The sequence below is a fragment of the Aythya ferina genome (genome assembly GCF_964211825.1).
Source record: "Aythya ferina genome assembly, chromosome: 3".
In the NCBI taxonomy this organism is placed as follows: Eukaryota; Metazoa; Chordata; class Aves; order Anseriformes; family Anatidae; genus Aythya; species Aythya ferina.
In genome coordinates this window covers 49,657,554-49,676,551 of record NC_140298.1, presented here as the reverse complement: position 1 = coordinate 49,676,551, position 18,998 = coordinate 49,657,554, and the positions used below count along the sequence as shown (strand labels likewise).

The 18,998-nt window shown below is 36.2% G+C and overlaps 1 protein-coding gene across 4 annotated transcripts in view; it reads right to left on the bottom strand.

The window, feature by feature from the left end:
- Nucleotides 1-875: 875 nt before the first annotated feature.
- UTRN (utrophin) overlaps nt 876-18,998 on the bottom strand; it is a 366,839-nt gene continuing 348,716 nt past the window's right edge. For all 4 annotated transcript variants that reach the window (XM_084513507.1, XM_084513506.1, XM_084513508.1 and 1 more), the window contains 6 exons: nt 16,887-17,045; nt 16,274-16,517; nt 9,593-9,701; nt 8,060-8,146; nt 4,572-4,594; nt 876-3,045 (listed from right to left, as the gene is read on the bottom strand). In XM_084513507.1, the coding sequence (XP_084369633.1) occupies nt 3,037-3,045; nt 4,572-4,594; nt 8,060-8,146; nt 9,593-9,701; nt 16,274-16,517; nt 16,887-17,045 (631 nt within the window). In that variant the 3' untranslated portion in view covers nt 876-3,036. The remainder of the gene's footprint in view (nt 3,046-4,571; nt 4,595-8,059; nt 8,147-9,592; nt 9,702-16,273; nt 16,518-16,886; nt 17,046-18,998) is intronic.

Genomic DNA, 18,998 nt, shown 5'->3' with positions numbered 1-18,998 from the left:
CGTTAGGTTGGAGGTTGGACTCGATGATCTTGAGGTCTCTTCCAACCTAGAAAATTCTGTGATTCTGTGATTTACTGTTATGAACACAGAATGTAATTTGACTCAAGATATTGCTATTTCTATAATCATATTCCTTGTTAACTGCTGAAACTATCTGATTTTTTCCTATAACTTATTTGTTAAGCATCCTTTTCCAAAATGAGGGAAAATGCCCTTACTGACACTTATTTTTTTTTCAAAGTAACAATTTAAAATATAAAAAAATTACTACACATGAAAATAGTGCCAGCTTATTATTGGGAAACAAAATTGTTAGGGCTGTGGACTTTCTTTTTTCCTCCTTTAAGCAAAGTAATTCTAACACACTCATTAACAAAAGCTTAATGCAAACACCTAAAATCAGCACATGGTAGGGCTAGAAAGTAAGTGAATACCTAAGTGAATACCTAATACTGTGTTTCAGCTGAGCATGTTGACTGAATGGCATTGAAACTTGTAGACTAATTTACAGTTCTAATATTTGACAGAGCTTCATGTATTATTGCTGTTTTGTAATGTGTATACATAACATTTTTTACATAAAAGCAGTCTGCTTCTCAGTTGGTCAAATTTAAAATCTGTCAGGCAGCTGAGAAGGATTTCAGACTGAAGATGGAACACTAGAGAAGATATGCACAGACCCATGGGAAAAAAAGTGTTTTATCTCATTTATATAAATGAAAACCACACTCCAAAATGCTAGTGTGTAGAAATAGACTCATACAGCACTACTGTTTTAAAATAAGTTCTCTTCAGAATGAAAATGACAAGATGCAGCAATGAGAAGTGCCATCCTTGAAGACCACAAAACTTGAAAGAACTTATACTACTACTCATTTTATTGCAATATATTCCTTTTATTTATTATTGTCTCAGAGGAAGAATGTTACAATGTAGTGTTTGAAGTAGCATTTACTTGGCAGCAGAGGACAAAGGATGCATACAAACACAGGCAGAAAAACAACTTTATACATAACCTCATATTCAGAACAAAAATAAAAGCCACCAAATTCACTAATGAGACTTTTTTTTTTTTACTTACTTATTTGGTGGGTTATTTTTAAGGATTCTTTGCTTAGAGAATGACATAAGCTTGATAAAAGCAAAGTACTTTGCAGAGAACAGAATATAAAGCTATTTCCAATACTACTCATGAAGATAGGTCTGAGGTAGAAAGGTGGTCATGGCTTTCCTCTTCTGTAAAATGTATTTGTTTTTCTTCTCGGAATAACTATGCTACTTTTTTAATAGATGAAGCGTTTATAGTAGCCAGCATCTTCTCTTCCCTCCCTGACAGTTTCGCCCTGCTCAATCCAGAATAATACTTAGCATTTATATAGAGCTTTTCAGACACTAAGCTCTACAACACCTTTGAGAGGTAAGTACTATCAATCCTCATTTTACAGATGGGAAAACAGAGGCAGAGTGGTTAAATAATTTGCCAAAGGGTTCAGAAAGAACTGGCACTGGAGCCAACACTAGAATGTGGTCAACACTGTGCCCAAATCACTGTGCCTTGAGCAGCAGCAGCAGTCCAGGAGTAAGTACTGTGGGTGCAGAACAATCTAGTTGGCACCACTTCACAAAAACACTAGAAATTCCCGACTTTCTGTTTTAAAGTCCTCTAGCATCTTTTGGTACAAAATGTATAACTCTTCCAATACCATTTTGAGACTCTTTTTCTTCAGTAATAATCAAGAACAACATAGTATCATTTTTCTCCACTATACATGAAATATATTGCATGCAGTTTTACGAATTAAAGGTATGTCCTGAAATTAAATCAAGTGTCCATGCAGCATTGTAAACCCCATGAAGGCATTAAAATCTTATGATTATTTTAAAACTAGAGATCAGCTGATCAGTGACATAACTTTCCCATAATTATCCCTACTTGAAGTACATAAATAAATGATTTCAAAGATAAAGATGAGTTGCAAGATTACAATGCCACATGATAACATCTAAGAGCACTGCAGCTTTGAAGAAAACGTTCCATCACTAATAGTATTGGAAAAGGCTTTCTAATTGTCTCTTCATTTACAAGAGGCAGATAAAAGACTGGTGTGTTTAGATTATCAGAAGGGGATCTCACGGAAATGAGCTTTAGTTCACAGACTGTAAATTCCAGAACTTAAAACAAGTTTGGCACAGCAGGGAACAGCAAAGCTTTGTCTCCAAAGTTGGACAAGATTACACTAACTTAGACCTTACTAAAAACAACTTAAACTATCATCTAAGTCCTCTTTTTAGCTATCTCCTGATTCAAAGTAAAGTAAGGCTTAAAAACAATAATCCTCCAAATGGAGTGTGTTGGCTGGAAATAACTAAAAGAATGTTAAAAATGCCATTTTGGTGCATGATTATATGACTTGAAATTAGAGTTTACCTTGTTTAATGGAGTTAAAATACTGTAGCTTGTACTCAATGGCAATTTTAGTTAAACAGTTACAATAAAGCAAATCATGGGAACTTCGTATGTCAATCCTGAAAATAAATCAAGAATAATTTTGGAGTCTGTGTGGTCAGATGGTTAGCATATAAATAATCCATACAGAATATTAAATGAGTGAGAACGTAACTGAGGATATTTTACAATGTAAAAGCAAAGAGCTGAAAGGAATGTATAAATGTAACATTTTGCTCCAAACTCCTTAGCAGTTCTCTTTACGATTATCAAAAAGAACATATATAAAGCCCCTGCCCCTTTTCCCGCGGCTGTATATTTATACAAATCAGTGACAAATACTCCACTGCTCATTAATTTACAGTTGCATAGAAAGGGAAGAAGAAGAAAAAAACAATACTATAAAAACAACATCCTCATCTTTGGGTATTCAGTGTTTTACTATTTCAAGTAGAACACGCAGTCAAATTGAACAGCATGTCCCAAGGTCCCATGCAGCCTTCTGATGAAGTGGAACTCGCGATTGGCGTTTTGTAGAAAAGGGCTGTACTGCACATCAAGAAGCACTGGTTGACGTCCAAATGAGCACTTCACATTGCCTGTAATGATGAGAAATAATCATGTCAGTACTGTTTAGCATGCACAGTCCTCTAAAGAGAGATCTAAATACTCTGGACTTGGTTCAGTTAAGGACTCGCGTGTAATTTTACCAAAAAAACCCTATACTTTAAAAATTTAGATGTATTGTCACAAGACTCAGCAAATCACTGAGGCATGTAGTTAAGAGAATCCTCATTTTACTGTGTTGCAGCATTTAAAATTCTTGCTGAGTAAAGCCCAAAGGATGTTATGGACTACAGAGCAGTAAATATAACTTACATGCTTTCCTTGTTGTGTACCCACAGAAAAAACAAAAAAAAACAAACAAAAAAAAAAGTGTAGGCTAACTACTGTTCTATCCAAATCCTCAGTGGTAAAAATGCAGAGTACACACAACCAGGATTTGGACTCATCCCCTTAAAATGTGATGCTTATTTCCAGGCTCCTGTTTCAGGATTCTGTTCTCTGCAAAATGGGGAAATATCCCTTCTTAAATGGCTCTGGAATGGTGTATTTCAGGCATGAGATCAGTTGGGAATCATTCTGCATCTAAAAAATCAAATGTGTTTTTATGAAGATTAATATTAATCACTGAGAACACTGAAAGCTATCACTACGCCTGGTTACAGGAAGGATTTCTGAAAAACATTAGTTTAATTCACTAGTGTACTTTATTAAGACACTGAAGCCCTAAGTCTGAGTCACTTTGGGCAGGGCACAATTCATCCCATTCCCTTCAGAAATTCCTGTCGGAGTGGGCAATCTTACTAACACAGGATATTACAATCCACTAAAATGTTTGTTGAGCAATATTTCTGAAATTTTAGATACTCTCTGTAGGGAGGTCTGACCTCGCAACCTGTGGATTAATAGACAAGGTGAAGCAATTTAGGGGAGTAAATGGACTCTGCCTATCACTTCATTCTTCTGAAACCTAGCCCATAGCAAGTTGTGCTAGTTTTTAAGACTTATTTAGCAATTAAATTTTTCAAGAATTCTGCAGTGACACAAGATTAACTTGTTCCTTATTTGTCATAAATTTTCTCTAATATCAACCAAATCCTATAGCAAGTATTTCTTCCTATTTCTCTTGCTTATAAAATAAGCTTAATTGATGATTCATACCAGGTAGAGTTTCAAGAACTCATTAGTATCTAAATACCAGATTGATTTCCACATTTTTTTGTGAACTGTGAAATTAGCCAAATACCTGCTTTGAGTTTGTAAAGTGGTTGCCTAACAAAAGAAGGCAGCTTAATTTAATGCCTAAGATGCTTTGCAGGTCTTGAACTGTAGACACTCATGGAACTGGAGCTATGGGTACTAGGGCACAAGCACATAGGGATGTTGTTGCAAGAACCAGCTTTGATCTTGCAGAACTGATGCTGGCTTGAAACTAATTGTCCCCAGCCATTTTCAGCTGATTCCATGTGGTCAGCATCCCAGAACAGCACATTGCAGAGCCTTTGGTAATGTCTGAACTTCAATTCCAATGACTATACAAATACGTGAACATGTCTCATACCTGTGGCCTGCCAGTGAAACTTGCTGCAAATAGAAAAACAAAAGAAAGTTAGAAATTGACATGATTCTGCATCTTGGTAGTATAAAACAAAGGCAGTAAAAAGAAAATATTTACTATAGAAGAACAGAAAGATTTTATCTTAAAAACAAACAAACACAAACAACGTTTAAGTACAAGAGTGTTGTAATGGTCTAGACATAATTTTCTTCACAAGTTTTCCTGTAATAAATTTAAAGTGTTATGAATACAGATTATATTTTTCCCTTTTCAATACCTGTGACCATACAAAGTGCTTTATTATAATACTGTCTGTTCAAAAAATATGAATCATACTAGATCAGCTTGGTATGCCATTAAATATTACTGATATTATCTGTATTGCAATAATAGCCATGACATTTTAGACCTTTCATTCAAAAAGGATGAAGACAGTGAATGGTCAGAGACCTAAAACAAGAACTGCCTGGAGGGATAAAAGGCTGTAACGTAAGAGGAAAAAACAAGAGAATACAAAACTTGGAACCTTTACCTCAAGTGTTAACAGTACATATTTGCTCTCTCCCCATTTGTTTTACTGCATTAAGTTTGCAAGTTGCCTGCTTACTTATTTTATTGCGATGAAGCAGTTGATACAGGTTAAAAAATGAGACACTTCTCTACTCTTGCTTGGCTATCTTGAAGTTACATTGGGGAAGTTTAAGGAATCTTTCTGAAAAGCCTGATATACTGTGACTGTCACTTTGACTATGCAGAACTCTTCCAACATGTTTTGTATGGAACGATAACAGTAACAACAAATAGTGACTGTTCCTTAGGGTCCCATGGGATTCTGACCCAAGAATACTCTGGGGTTTGTAGTTTCAGGCCACTTTTTTTCCCCCAGTTTCTTTTAATGCACTTTACAGAAGTGTCCTGTACAGTCTGTAGCAAGACAACTATCTCCTCCTGATTTATTCTTCAGAAAAACAAACAAACAACAGCATGCAGAAATCTGCACAGAATTATGCACAGTATGTGAACTGGTCTTTCTCTGCCCTTTTGGAAGTAGTCCACAAGCTCCCAGGGCTCAACAGACCACAGGTTTAAACCACCCAAAAATGAACATTCCCATGACTGACGTAACTGGATTCTTTTTTTCCCTTGTTGTTCAATAAACAAGAACTCAAAACCCCATTTCTAAACTCTGGGGAACGTATATCAACCATTAAGCTGAAAAGCTTTTGACCTACCCTCTTTGAATTTGTCACTCTTTAAGGGGAATTTAAGATTCATGCCATCAGGCATGTCCAGAGCTGAACAACTGAGTTATAGGCCCCATACTGAGAGTGCTCTTCATACCTCCCAATATGTCCCACAATGAACAGCTGCAAATCTTGGTCCCTGTTGTTTCTTCCATATTAAGACACAAGAAGTCAAGATGAACATGCTGTCATTCCCCTACCTTGCAGAGGTTTTGAAAAGAGATATCCACTGTGCTGTGAGGCCTTAAATGTTAAAGCAGTAGACGCATACATAGAACATTGCAATGCTACTGTTGGAGCCTAAGCACTCAGATATCCAGAGCATCCCAAGCAGATGGTAAGTTCTCTGATATTATTGTGAAGTCAGAGAGAACAAAGCGATGAACAGTGTGCAGAGTGACTCAGGAGCACTGGAGAAGGCTGGCAGGCAGTATTTTTAGTATCTTTTTTATCACTACTTTAAAAAAGATTGACCTGGAACTCTATCAGTCATGAAAAGCCTTCTATTGTGACCTTTAATTTTTATGATGAAATTTCATTCAGAAAGCCACAGCAACATTGGCTGGTCACTGCAGGTCATCTAGTGCAACCTCTCACTCAAAGCAGGACTGCTGCCAACAATAGCCTTGACATCCTCTAAGGCTGGAGACTCCATAGCCTCTGTGTTTGACCTGTTCCCAGTGGTATACAATACTTCTTTTAATTCAGGAGACAGAAATTAAACAAAAATGCTGGCAGTGCACAAGAAAATATCCCTTCTACTTTCAAAAAAAGCAAATATTTTAAACTACTTTCAATTTACACTGTTAGTGGAAAGCACCTTTTTTCAGAGATGTTATTTTTCTTCTCCCCTGACAGCTGGGGGTAGGCAAAGTATTTCTACAAATTTGTTGTAAATTCACTTGGACCAAATGTCCAGTAGCTGCTATACTGCTTATACGTGCCAGACAGAAATTTGCAAAAACAAGAATTAATAATTTGTTTGCATTTTCTGTTTATTTGTATACACAAAACACACCCCTGAGTTGTGCTAAGTAGCTCCACTAGATGTTGGCTTCAAGACGAGATGCTCCTTAAAATCAAATCTAAGGATTTTATAATGCAGTGGGCTATGAACTACTGAACTCAATGAAAACATCAAGGGATAGCTGAAACAAAACGTCTATCACTAAATACTAATTTACTTTCTCAAAATGTGGAAAGACCATCTTCTCTGATGTAGCCCTTCTCAGATAACATATATACAAGAGATAAAAGAAGTATTTTAACAGGGTTCACTCAGTTTTCGAAACAGGATAGAATAGAATAGAGCTCCAATGCTTCCATAAGGACTGGGCAGAAACACCTAACCCTTACTTGTGCCTTTTAAAACATACTGAACTGACTATTACACTTCATTTTAAAGAACTGTTGAAAGTATAGTAATGTATCATAGATTTCCCTACTCATTTGCTAAGGCAGAAGATGTGAAGGTGAAAGTATATACGTTTTGTATGTATGTAAAAAAAGTACACTAAATAATGAAGTTGTCACTTCATCCCATCCCTGCCAAAACCACCAATCTATATGAAATACTGGTGGAACCAGAAAGATAGCTACTCATTTTTGTAAGGGCAGTGACACCCTGCAAGGAACAGGATCAACGGGAATGTACATCAGCTGATACAAGCCATGCTTATGAAGCTACCTGGTTTTACTTTAATAGACACCTAATAAAATATTAACTTTCAATGTATTTAAGTAGGGAAAGGTGTTATGTGCTGTGGTTAACAGTTATTTCCTCTGGCCAATTAGTTTAGTAACTACCTCAGTAATTAGTTCGGGGACTCAGAATTGGGCTATGGTCCCTACTGTAGCCTGCAGCATTTCTTTCAATTTATATTAGAGAAGCAGCTTTCAAAATTTCTGAATTTACATTCACTGCAGTTCTACATAGGGTTTATATCAGCAGCAAATGGGACTCTAGCTGTCTTTTCCCTTGTGCAGACACAGATGAACATTCTATATGGAGTGACAGACTTTTCTTATAGTGAATAATTGTCATTTAAAACACAAGATTATTTTTTTCTCCTCACAGTGTATGTTGAACAACCTTAAAGAAAAGAAGTATGTAGCTTGTATATCTTGAGAAGAAATCTTATCAGAGAGAAGATTTTTTCTTAGTCAGTACCATGGGAATGACTGTTTTCTTCTTTAGTCCACCTCAAATTCAATACTATTCTCAGAGACATAATTTGTTACACTTACAGCAGCAAGCTGGAAATGTGCTGTTGATTTGCTCCATAACATCTGTTAGATCTGTGTTGGTATCATGAGGTGGAACTAACAAGTCATCTGCAGATATGGCAACAAAAAGAGCAATGAATTTAGCAACAAAACAAAAAAACAGATGACAACATTCTGAGAAGCATTCTCATCCAACCATCCATTTAAATATTGCTTTAAATTTCAAGGGAAACCACTAACTGAAGCCTTTGTAATTTAACGTGCAGGAACTGTCATTGATAATTGCCAGCCTTGGGAGAGGAGGTGAAAGTTGAATTACTGATTTGCAGCATAAAGAATTTCTCCGTTATTAAAGCTCAGCAATTGCACCCAAGATTTAACTAGAAGGAATTGCCAACAAGGACCAATATATGAGAATTTACAGTTAAGTAAAAGGTCATCAAGATGGAGGAACTGTACTCAGTAGCTGCTCAATTAGTATTCTTTTTTTTTTTTCTAAGATGATTTATCATGTAACTTCCAAGCTGAATATAAAACTTGTTTTTAAATAAATAAATAAATAATTTTCAGGCAGTGTTTATTCCATTGGAAGCAGAGGTTTCAGTAGTGTTGAAATCCTCCTTGCCACGATGTTTTTTAAAGGCTGATTAAAATTAGCAAATTGAATGGTTAGGAAATACAACTGGCTCTGTTATTAGACAGCCTCACTCATAAATCTGCCATTGCATTAAATCAAACAGAGAAGTTTTGCATTTTTTTCCAATAATTTATAGCAATAACACATGTCCATGCTGAATGAAAACTTTTCAGTACGCAAGAGAATTTTTGTCTTTCCACAGATTTTTTTAAAAAATCTGTAACACAAAGGCTTGAAAAGAAACATAGGGATGAAATTACACTTAGATAATTTGAGAAAAATTGGTTATTTTTTCTCCAAATTTTGAACATTCAATGGTCTGTAATTATTTCTGCTAATTCCCAGTGGAATTAATGAGTTCTGCTATTGGAGAATTTGAAGTAATCTTTCAGAGAGAAATCCTCTGATGTGCAGCGGCTATATTACTAAATACTAAATAATTCCTAAAGATGTGAAGCCTTTGAGGGGTGGGGTCATCAAAGTACCAGGATGAGCACATGAATTTTTAAAGCAGCCATTAGGAAAGTTTGATTATATGTTTTTGGATATTTGTTCCTTTATCTGTCAGATTACTTGGCTGCATGCATGTACTGTACGACAAACAGCTGTTGGTCGTTTCACTTCAATGCAATCTGGTTCTCCATTCAGTGAGGATGGATTAGCCTAGTAAATTTGATAGTTCAAAATGGATGGGACCAAGAAATCCATAATTCAGTGTCACATGGATCCTTGAGATACCGCAGCTGTTTGCAGGTGTGGGGAAGCAGCAGTTCCAGCTGCATTAAGTACTGCTCCCAGTAGCATCACAAAGATCTTTTTTCTATTTTTATTGGTAAACCATTTCAGAAAGATGCAAATAAAACTATTCAGTAATCAGCTTCAGACCCACACGGCAAGTTATCTGATCAAACACTCACCTGTCTGATGAAACTGCGAGCTTGTCTCTTGCTCAAGCGGGTAGCCAAGGGCCAAATGCTGGGGTGAAGCACAGGGGGAGGCGCCATTAACCCGGGAGTCTGACTCAGGCTACAGGAAAGACAAGAAGATATAATTTATGTAAATTATGTCTACAGAATTGAAGTGTGGGTTTGTATATGGTCATCTTGATTCCCCCCTCCTTCCCTCTTTTCTTTTTGGTACTCTTTCTTGTTTTCTCTCTAAACAATAAAAAGTTGGCTTAGGTCTATACAACTATCAGGGACAACTTGAAGACAAAAATTTAGACTTAAGTGTAATTCTTATGAGACAGCAGCTAACAGCCATCTTGTTAAAAACAGCGTTCAGCTGCAAGCATGTACCACAGAAACACAGTTTAGTTCAAACAGACTGATGAGGCTTTCTGTTGAGCTACACCAAAAGACTATAAAATAGTATTACTGGGGTTGGGTTTGCTTGTATGTACATATGCGTATGTTCACACACAGCAGATACACACACAGACCAGTCAGACAAGCTGCCCTAGGAAGGTAAGGTGACTGATCATGCTTAAAAACACCTGTTCAAACCAGAAACAATTTTACTAAACTCCTTCACAATCACGCCAAAGACAAGATTCAAGAGAACTGTGAAATCTAAAAAGGAGGAGCTATCATCAATCACTCCTGCTGATGCTGCTTTGCAGCAGTGCAGAGGACGTCAGATATGTAAAAAAAAAAAAAAAAAAAAAAAAAAAGTTTTACTATGTAATTTCCAGAAATCTATGTACTTTGAAAACCGTGTTGTAGGTAAGCCTGTCTGATTCCTAAATTCACCTGAACAACTTCAAACACTGAAGGTCTGTATTTCATTTAGTTGTGGTCATGTATGTGTTTGAGATTATGTATATATGTGTGGACACAAAAGAAAAGATCATAAGACTTCTTCACTTTAACAACTCAGAGATATTGGAAGGTATCTTGCACAAGCATTTCCCTTCTTTCTTGTACGAAATCCTTTGAAGAAGAGAGGAGTTACACAATATTTAAGCTCCAAAACTGATTGTTCCGGAAAGCCAGAAGCATGTGAAAAGGCATTTACATCTGAGGCAATTACATAATCTGAGCTGAAAATGTTGCCACTATCATTTATCTTTTTGACTGCAAATCATCAAAAAGCTTCTGAACAGTTTAAAGAGCATATTATTTAACTAAATCTGTCAAGAGCAGATACAAAAGTAATACCAAAATAACATTATTTTTAAGACTTTCTTTCTGAGACTGAAAAAGTATCTGAAACAGCCATGAGACTCAATGCAGAAGGAATATACAGAACAACTGATTTGTGCACATCTTTGCTCCTTTGCAGATCACAGCCTTAAGTGCAACATTCAATTTTTTACAACTTCAAGTTAAAAAAAAAAAAAAACAAAACTGCAAATTGTTGAACAATGAAAGATACTTCTTCTTGCACACAGTGATGAGAAATAGAAGGAAATGTTCCCTTGAGCATTCAGCAGACCTGTTTTTCTCCTCCGAATCTCATCTCTCTTTCAGTATGACAATACCAACTTTCAGATTTGAGTAAAAGAATAAATCAAGAAAGATTGCTCTGCATTTAGAAGACAAAGAAAAATGGAAATGCTTTCAAGCTAGCCAAAGATTTTACCATCAAGACACCCGTATGAACAGTGAATGCCTATTGAGTAGTTTGTTATTCACTAACAGGCTTCAACCAGTCACAAGGTCTAAGTAGAATGAGTTTGGCAATTTAAAATGCACCAAGCCTGGGGTAACTAATCCCAGATCATTCGGTATAGCCAGCAACCTCTGTATAAGAAGAGTTTAGAGAGAAAGAGCTGAAGCAAACTCTCCAAGGGTTGAGTTACTTCAATATAGAACAACAAGGTCAGCTTTAGTGGCTAACTTTGTGGCAGCAAAGTAGCTGCTTGCCCATGCCACAACTAGATGGATGGAGGGAATTCGAATAATCTAAAATGCAGGCTTGCAAATTGTCTGGATTTCTACCCCTCTTGAAGCAAATCATGAACAAATGATGCAGAGATGACTGAAGGAGGAAGGGGCACTGCAAAGTCAAGATTAATTAGGATAGAAAGGAGATGCCTACAAATTTAAATGACAAATTAGTAGTGAAGGTTATTTAGTGCCACTTAGGAATGCTGTTGCAAATGACAAAAAAAAAAAAAAAAAAAACAAACAACCACAGAGCATAAGGATTCTAATGGTTGTTTAATTGGGAGCAAATAAAACATCCTGGAATACTTTACGTTGATATATATTACATTGCTGCAGCAGTCAGAATGAAACATTGCAGCTGGATTTTTTTTTTTTAATATATTTTTTATTTTTTAAAACACATCCTTTTCTAATCAGAGGCCAACGTATAATGACTTCATTTTCATTTAAATATACTGATGTTACACTGCCTAATTCCAATGATTACAACAACAAGAAAAGGCAAACAAAACCCAAATCCTTTTCTTACAAAGTCAGGAAAGACCATACAGTTCAGCAGATGAGTAATAGAGTTTGGAGCAGCAAGGGAAGGGCTCTTGCAGTAGAAAAACACCTTAATAATCAGGTACTGAACAAAGTTTAATGCAAAATAATTGTGAGGTTACAGTTGTATTTATACAATTTAGCAGTTTTACCAGGAAAGAACTCAAATTTTACTGGAAAAGAAACTGAAGTACAGAAAAGTCATAGGCTCTCATCTGAGGCTACATAATGAGCACCAAGAACTTGTAGAATCAAAACTCAATACAATCATGTGCTACTTGACCCCAAGTTGAAAAACACCCACAAAATCTGATCACTTCCATCATCAGCCCCTTCTAGGCATCATGAATTTCAGGCATTCTTATTCAAAACAACCTGGCAGACAATCCTTAAGGCAGAAACATCGGGAAAGTTTCCAACTGCAGTTTCTGAGAGATGACAAATTTTTATTTTTATGCAAAACCAAATAAAGATACAAAGGGACAAATACGTTCTTCTCCAGAAAACTCGGAAACTGAAGGATTTCTCTGCATTACAAAGGTTTTTAAAGCATTTCAAGAGAGATATTTATTTTAACCAATTTTTATCAACAATGCTTTACTTCTCCATAGCTCCTGCTAGTGTCTTTCCCAAGAGCTCAAACTGTAGGTTAAGGGATAGACGTGCCTGGTGACAGGACGAGGGGGAATGGGCTTAAGTTGCGCCAGGGGAGTTTTAGGTTAGATGTTAGGAAGAACTTCTTTACCGAAAGGGTTGTTAGACACTGGAACAGGCTGCCCAGGGAAGTGGTTGAGTCACCATCCCTGGAAGTCTTAAAAAAAAGATGTTTAGACGTAGAGCTTAGGGATATGGTTTAGTGAGGATTGTTAGTGTTAGGTAGAGGTTGGACTCAATGATCTTGAGGTCTCTTCCAACCTAGAAATTCTGTGATATTACTCAATTCCATAAGGAAGAAATTATCACCCAAATTGTACTGTGATATTATAAACTGTAACTGTTCCCTAGACTTCTGTTCCTTTTTCTGTTCCTTTTAGTATTAAAAAAAAAAAAAAAAAAAAAAAAGGCAAGCTTCTTTCCCCCCACACCCCACCTCTGAAATTCCTCAAGCTGGCAAATTCCCTTTCCAAATTCATTGCTGCTGTTTCTTCTTGTTCAAGGCTTATTCTTTCAGCCACAAAATAAAACATACAACCACCACCAAAAAAAAAAAAACACAAAAGAAAACACCACAACAAACCTCACCCCTCTTCTCTTTTATTAAAACTCTTCTGCTTTTAGCAGGAGAGGGAGCTAGAGCCCCTATTTACATTTTCTTACAGTTCAATCATATATTCATTGACAGATGATGTTAGCTTTCATTAACTTCAATATCAAGTTCAATATGAAACCTCACTTCATTTGTTCAGACAAGCAAAGAAAAATTCAAGTAGATTTTAAATGCTCTTCGTAATAGGTCTTATTTCTATTTTGCCCAAGCAGTATCTGAAAGGGCTGTATAAAGAAAAGTGAAAATGGATTTTTTTTTCTACATGATTAACATAAAATTGTGGTATCAAAGCTGTCACATGCCAGTTCTGTTTCACCTTCCTCTTTGGCAGTATAATCAATCAGGCAGACAAAATGGCAACACTATGTGACAGCTCCCAATCCTTTGGGCTTGCTAAAATAAAAATAGTATGTTAATCTCAGAATTGTTACCAGAAGTAGGCAAATGTGCAGTGAGGATGCATGCACATTTCTGTTGAAGGTGCTCTCTAAGGAACACCTTGTAATGCTCAAACAGTTACTGTAGAAAAGTTTCTAAGTTTCATTAATTTTGTACCCAAATATTTGTACGCAGATAGACTCACGCTGTATCTCTTAGAAAAAAATTCCCAGTATTTTAGATTCATGTTATTAACGTAAACAAGAGTCAGCAAGCTGAGTGGAGAAAAGAAATAGAGAGACTTGTTGTTTGGCAGAAGAGAGAAACTGAGATAGCACGAAATGCCAGTCATGGCAAAGAAATTGCTGTAAGATAGATAGCGGTGTCCTTTAATACCAGTAATTATTATTAGAGGAATTACAGTTATATATTTTGACATTTGCACTTATGTCCAAATCTTCAATACAAAGACTTCCATAGACTGTGAATGGCCTAGATGCCACTGCAAAATGCTGCAGAATGGTCATTTTTCCAGAAAGTTAAAGGGGGCAGTAACATGATACAGTGCTGCTTCAAAACCATATTAATGTCAATATCAAGAAGTTCCAAAGAGCATACTCTGAAATTTTGAAATTATTTACAATTTCTGAATCCTCTTCAGCAGAGTAGCTTCAGCACCCTTGGAGACAGTTTGCTAAAAATGTGCTTAGTGGCAGGTCAAAAAAGCACTAAATAATAAAGTAAGGATGTGTTTAGAAAGCCATATTGAAAAATCACTGATATATTATAAAAGCAATAATGCCAACCTTCTGAAATATTCGACTTAATACCAGCCACTCCGTTAGGAGAGGATGGAAGAGAAATAGGAACTTCCCCTCCTTTGGGAGGGCATATGGAGCAATCAGAAGTCCAACATGACTCCCAAAGAGGAGGGAGATTACAGACAGGAAAAAGCAAAAGAGCAACAGCATATAGCAAATAATGTTTAAACAATCAGAAATATTGCAAAAGGTCCTTATAGTTCTACCTTACCCTATCAGAAAGTTGCAGAATGCACAGAAAAATCCCAAAGGTAGAACTGCTAAGAAAATGCTGCTGTTTTACCCTCACCCCTCCCATCCCCACAACACAAATGCATATCCTAGAGATCTTGTTAAGAATGTTATAAAGGTACTGAAAAGAATACAAAATTATATTATTAATAAGATTGGCCACAACTACATTAGAAAAGAAAAGTTTTAAAGGATGAGCATTTTCATGCTGTACACATTAAACTGAAACTATCTGTGGGTTTGGCAGAACTTCTGGGTTTCTATTCTACATCTGTTTGTTTGAATATTTTAAACTGTTCTTTGAAACACCTAATCTTGGTTATAGTTACCAAGATATTTATTTCATGAATGATTGTTATCAACAGTTGCACCAAATCGTTGTCCCTGTTAAATATTTAAGCTATTCAAATACTGACTGAAAATGCCAGAATTACAGTAACAACAAAAAAATTCAGCTAGAGGGGTATGTAAACCACTGGAGCAAATGTATCTTAATACTATTCTGCCAAAACTACCTAGAAAAATGACCAAGTCAGCCAGTGAAACAACAACAAATCTTCACCACTTTGGTAGAAGTACTATCTACAGCAGGAATGCAGGTCATTCTGATACCTGTTTTATGCACCCTGTTTCTTTTCTTAGTTAAATCCTCAAATACATACCTGATTCATGGAAGGAAGGAATCATTTGCCTTACTGGACTCTAACCCAATGGCAATAATTAGTTATGAGAAAAAGATTCATACAAATTTATCTTCATCATTCAAGTTTCCACACACAATGTAGTACAAACCTCTCATGCAACACCTTGTAGATTTATTTTTTATTTATTTATTTTTTAAATCTAGATTCCATGTTCTGGCTTCAAAAACAATAAACATTTCTCTTTCCCAGCAAAGGGAACCTAAAATCTCTAGCTATGGGGATTTGCTAAAAGGCTCTTGCCTGCAACATTTATCTCTAAGCGGACAATTTTGATGTAGCTTATTGTTCTAAATATGCTACTCAAGAATGGGACTTTTTAATGGAATTAATTGCTCCTTTGCATACTAGGCATATCTTTGGCATGTTAAGAAATGTTTCAGTGACTAACCATGGCCATAAACAAATAATTTAAGGACAGACTGGAAAGCTGAAGTCACATACAGAGTGTAATTGTTAGCACTACTTGGAACAGGGTATGTTTTCTTCCCTGTTTTTTAGTTTGGAAAAAAACTGGTGCACTTGTTTGTAAGCTTTGTAAGTTACTGACATCACTCCAGCACTTGTATCATTTTGTGCTGATTTGACTTTCACAATAGTTTACAACAGAGTAGGAAAAACGCCTCTTCACCCTAGAAATGACTGAGTGCAACAGAGCAAACTAATGTGATGAGAATATCTGCAGTAAAATTCTACCACCTTTGCTCCACCAAGAAATCCATCACGTAGAAGAAACATGTCAGGAAAGATATGAGTATACATTTACCTGCTCAAGTAGCTGCCGTAGTCGGTGAAGCTGAGACTCCAATTGTTTATTGTGATCTTCCAATATTTGCATCCTTGCTTCCAGACGACCTTTATGTTGCCTCAGGAGTTTAGCTTCAGCAATGAGCTCAGCATCTTCAGAAGCATGCTGAGGTGACACAACAGAGTCAGGAGGTGATGCAAGAGGGTTTATTCCTCTCCTAAGATGTTGCTCCTTTAGTTGCTCGTATTCTATCTGCAGACTCCTGGTAAATTGAAGAGGAGAATGTTGAAACAATCAACAATTAAAAAAACCTTCTTCAATCGTTATCATTACCTCCAACTAGAGAACACAAGCAGCTCATACAAAGACAATGTCTTGACTTGCAGTTTATGAAAGAAACCTACACAACAAAGTAGAGGTGAACCTATGGCATTTTATCACTGACTCACACTTTTCTAGCTAACAGAGTCAGGCAATGCATGACATAAGCCTTGACTGATTTTTTTTGTTTTGTTGAAATCATGACTCCTAGCTGCATCTCTTCTTATCTTCTCCAACAACTGTATACAGAAAATGCATAGCTCGAACAATAAGATGACAATTCAGACACCAGATAGCATGCTTATAACACCTTTGCTCTTCCTCAAGGTCAGCAATGATGCGCTCCAGCTCTCCCCGCTCTTCCTTTTCCACTGACTTGAGAATCTGAGCAGGACTCTGCGGCTGACTCACAGGTGACTCTCCTCCCAGTGTCTGACAGTACTGCTGGATAAGAGCATGCTCGTCCTCTCTAGAACAATAAAATAATGCAGATGAAGAGAGAGCAGTAACACATGTATTATGTGAGCAAACAACTTTGTCAAGCTGAGGGGTTTTGTCTGTTTGTTTATGAGAAAGGACTAAGAGAGTAGGAATTAAGCCTGCCAGAATTTATGGTATTACATGTGTATCTCAGCAAACTGTATTCAGATTCTTATGAGTTGTTTCTAAAAATGCTGCAAAAAGCACGTAAACATACAATGCACGGGAGAAAGAAGATTGATCGGTAGTAGTGTAAAAGATGAGTTTACTTTAATGTACATATGGAGGACAAATACGGCTGGTGGTTCATAAAGAAATATTGAAAGCAAGAATCTGAGAATATAAACTGCAAATAACTGACTTGAAATGCCTTAAAAATAAATAAAACCAAATAAGCTATCTGTTGTTAGATATCCCTCTCCTTACAGATTCTGGAATAAAATAATTTATAACATCATCTCCCTCCTGACTCGCATAGAAATTACCATCTGGTGAGAAGATACCAAAGTCCTGAAACTGTTATGCTATAATGTCCAAATACATTTGCCTTTTTATAGGCGTGCCTTCCTTCCCTGGTTGCTAGCTTTTCTCCATAGTATTGTGAGATTGATATATAGTGAAAGATACATCGTCCTAACAATAGTTTGCTTGCCTGCTTTGAAGGATAAATCATCAGCAGAAAAACATGCTATTCATGCTTTTAAGAGAGACTATTGCTGAATCATAGCAATATGATTGCTGAAGAAAATCTTCCTTTAAATTCTCTTCTCTACTTGACTACAAAGCAGAAGCTGCATACTTTGTTATATGTGAGTATCGTGCCTACAAACTTCATCCTGTAGATCTACAAGTATGGCATGATCAACAACAGAGACAAAAACAAGAGTGGTATATACGCGTATGTGTTCAGATACCGCTTAGAAAAGAGAGCTTTCTATATTTGAAAATATTTTTCTTGTGCTGAGCTTTTTCATACTACTTTTGAAAAGAAGTAGCTATGAATTCTGCCATTCAACTGACTGTGGTCTGACATAATGAAAAGTATCCTCAAGTACTACTTTTGAAAGCACACATGACAAATTGGAAGTTTGCTCTATACAAAGTATTTTTAATATTAAAAATGGAGCTTTTCAAGAGTTTTCTGTTGCTTCAGGTTTTTTGTTTGTTTGTTTTTGTTTTACTTCCTGTCACTCAATTTAACATCATGAAATATCTAAAAGTACAGGTGAATAAATAGTGAAAACAGTTATATAGAAATGTATATCTGAGATGAAACAGAAGTTTTGTCTGTGGTGACAAATAATCTATAAATAAATGCATGTACAAGTAAAACACATCAGGTGCTTTATGGACCATGCAAATGTATTGTGTCTTTTTCTCAAAAATAAAATCAAGCTCTTGGGGTAAAGGCACTCATCTGTTTTCAAAGCTTGTGGGTGTACAACTGAACTAGAGCAAATGCATATGGCAGGAACAAATGAGAGTTGCAAACAAAAAGTTTGTATAACTGAAGACCTTACAAAATCATCACCACTACTAGGAGCAAACCATAATATCCACCGATCTATTAAACAATGATTCCTGCAGTTCTATTATGCAGAAAAGTGATTCGTTTTTTTGTAGCAGTACTTAAAACTTGTTACTGAAGGCTATTCCAATGGTAGAATGACACTGAATGATTCCTTCTCAAGAAAAACTATTCACTATCTAGCCAAAGCTATCACATTGCCTTCTGAATTGTTACTGAGTGTAGACTTTCAAATCAAATAAATGTGCAACAAGTACCATTAGAAATAAATAAATAAATACGAATAGTATTAAAAACCCATATCTCCTGTGACAGTTCTATCCACTTTTAAAGTGCGTGACATTCTATTCCACACAGGTTCATTTATGATATAAAGGTTAAAAATAGTCAGGTATGAGAAGTTCCTTCCACTAA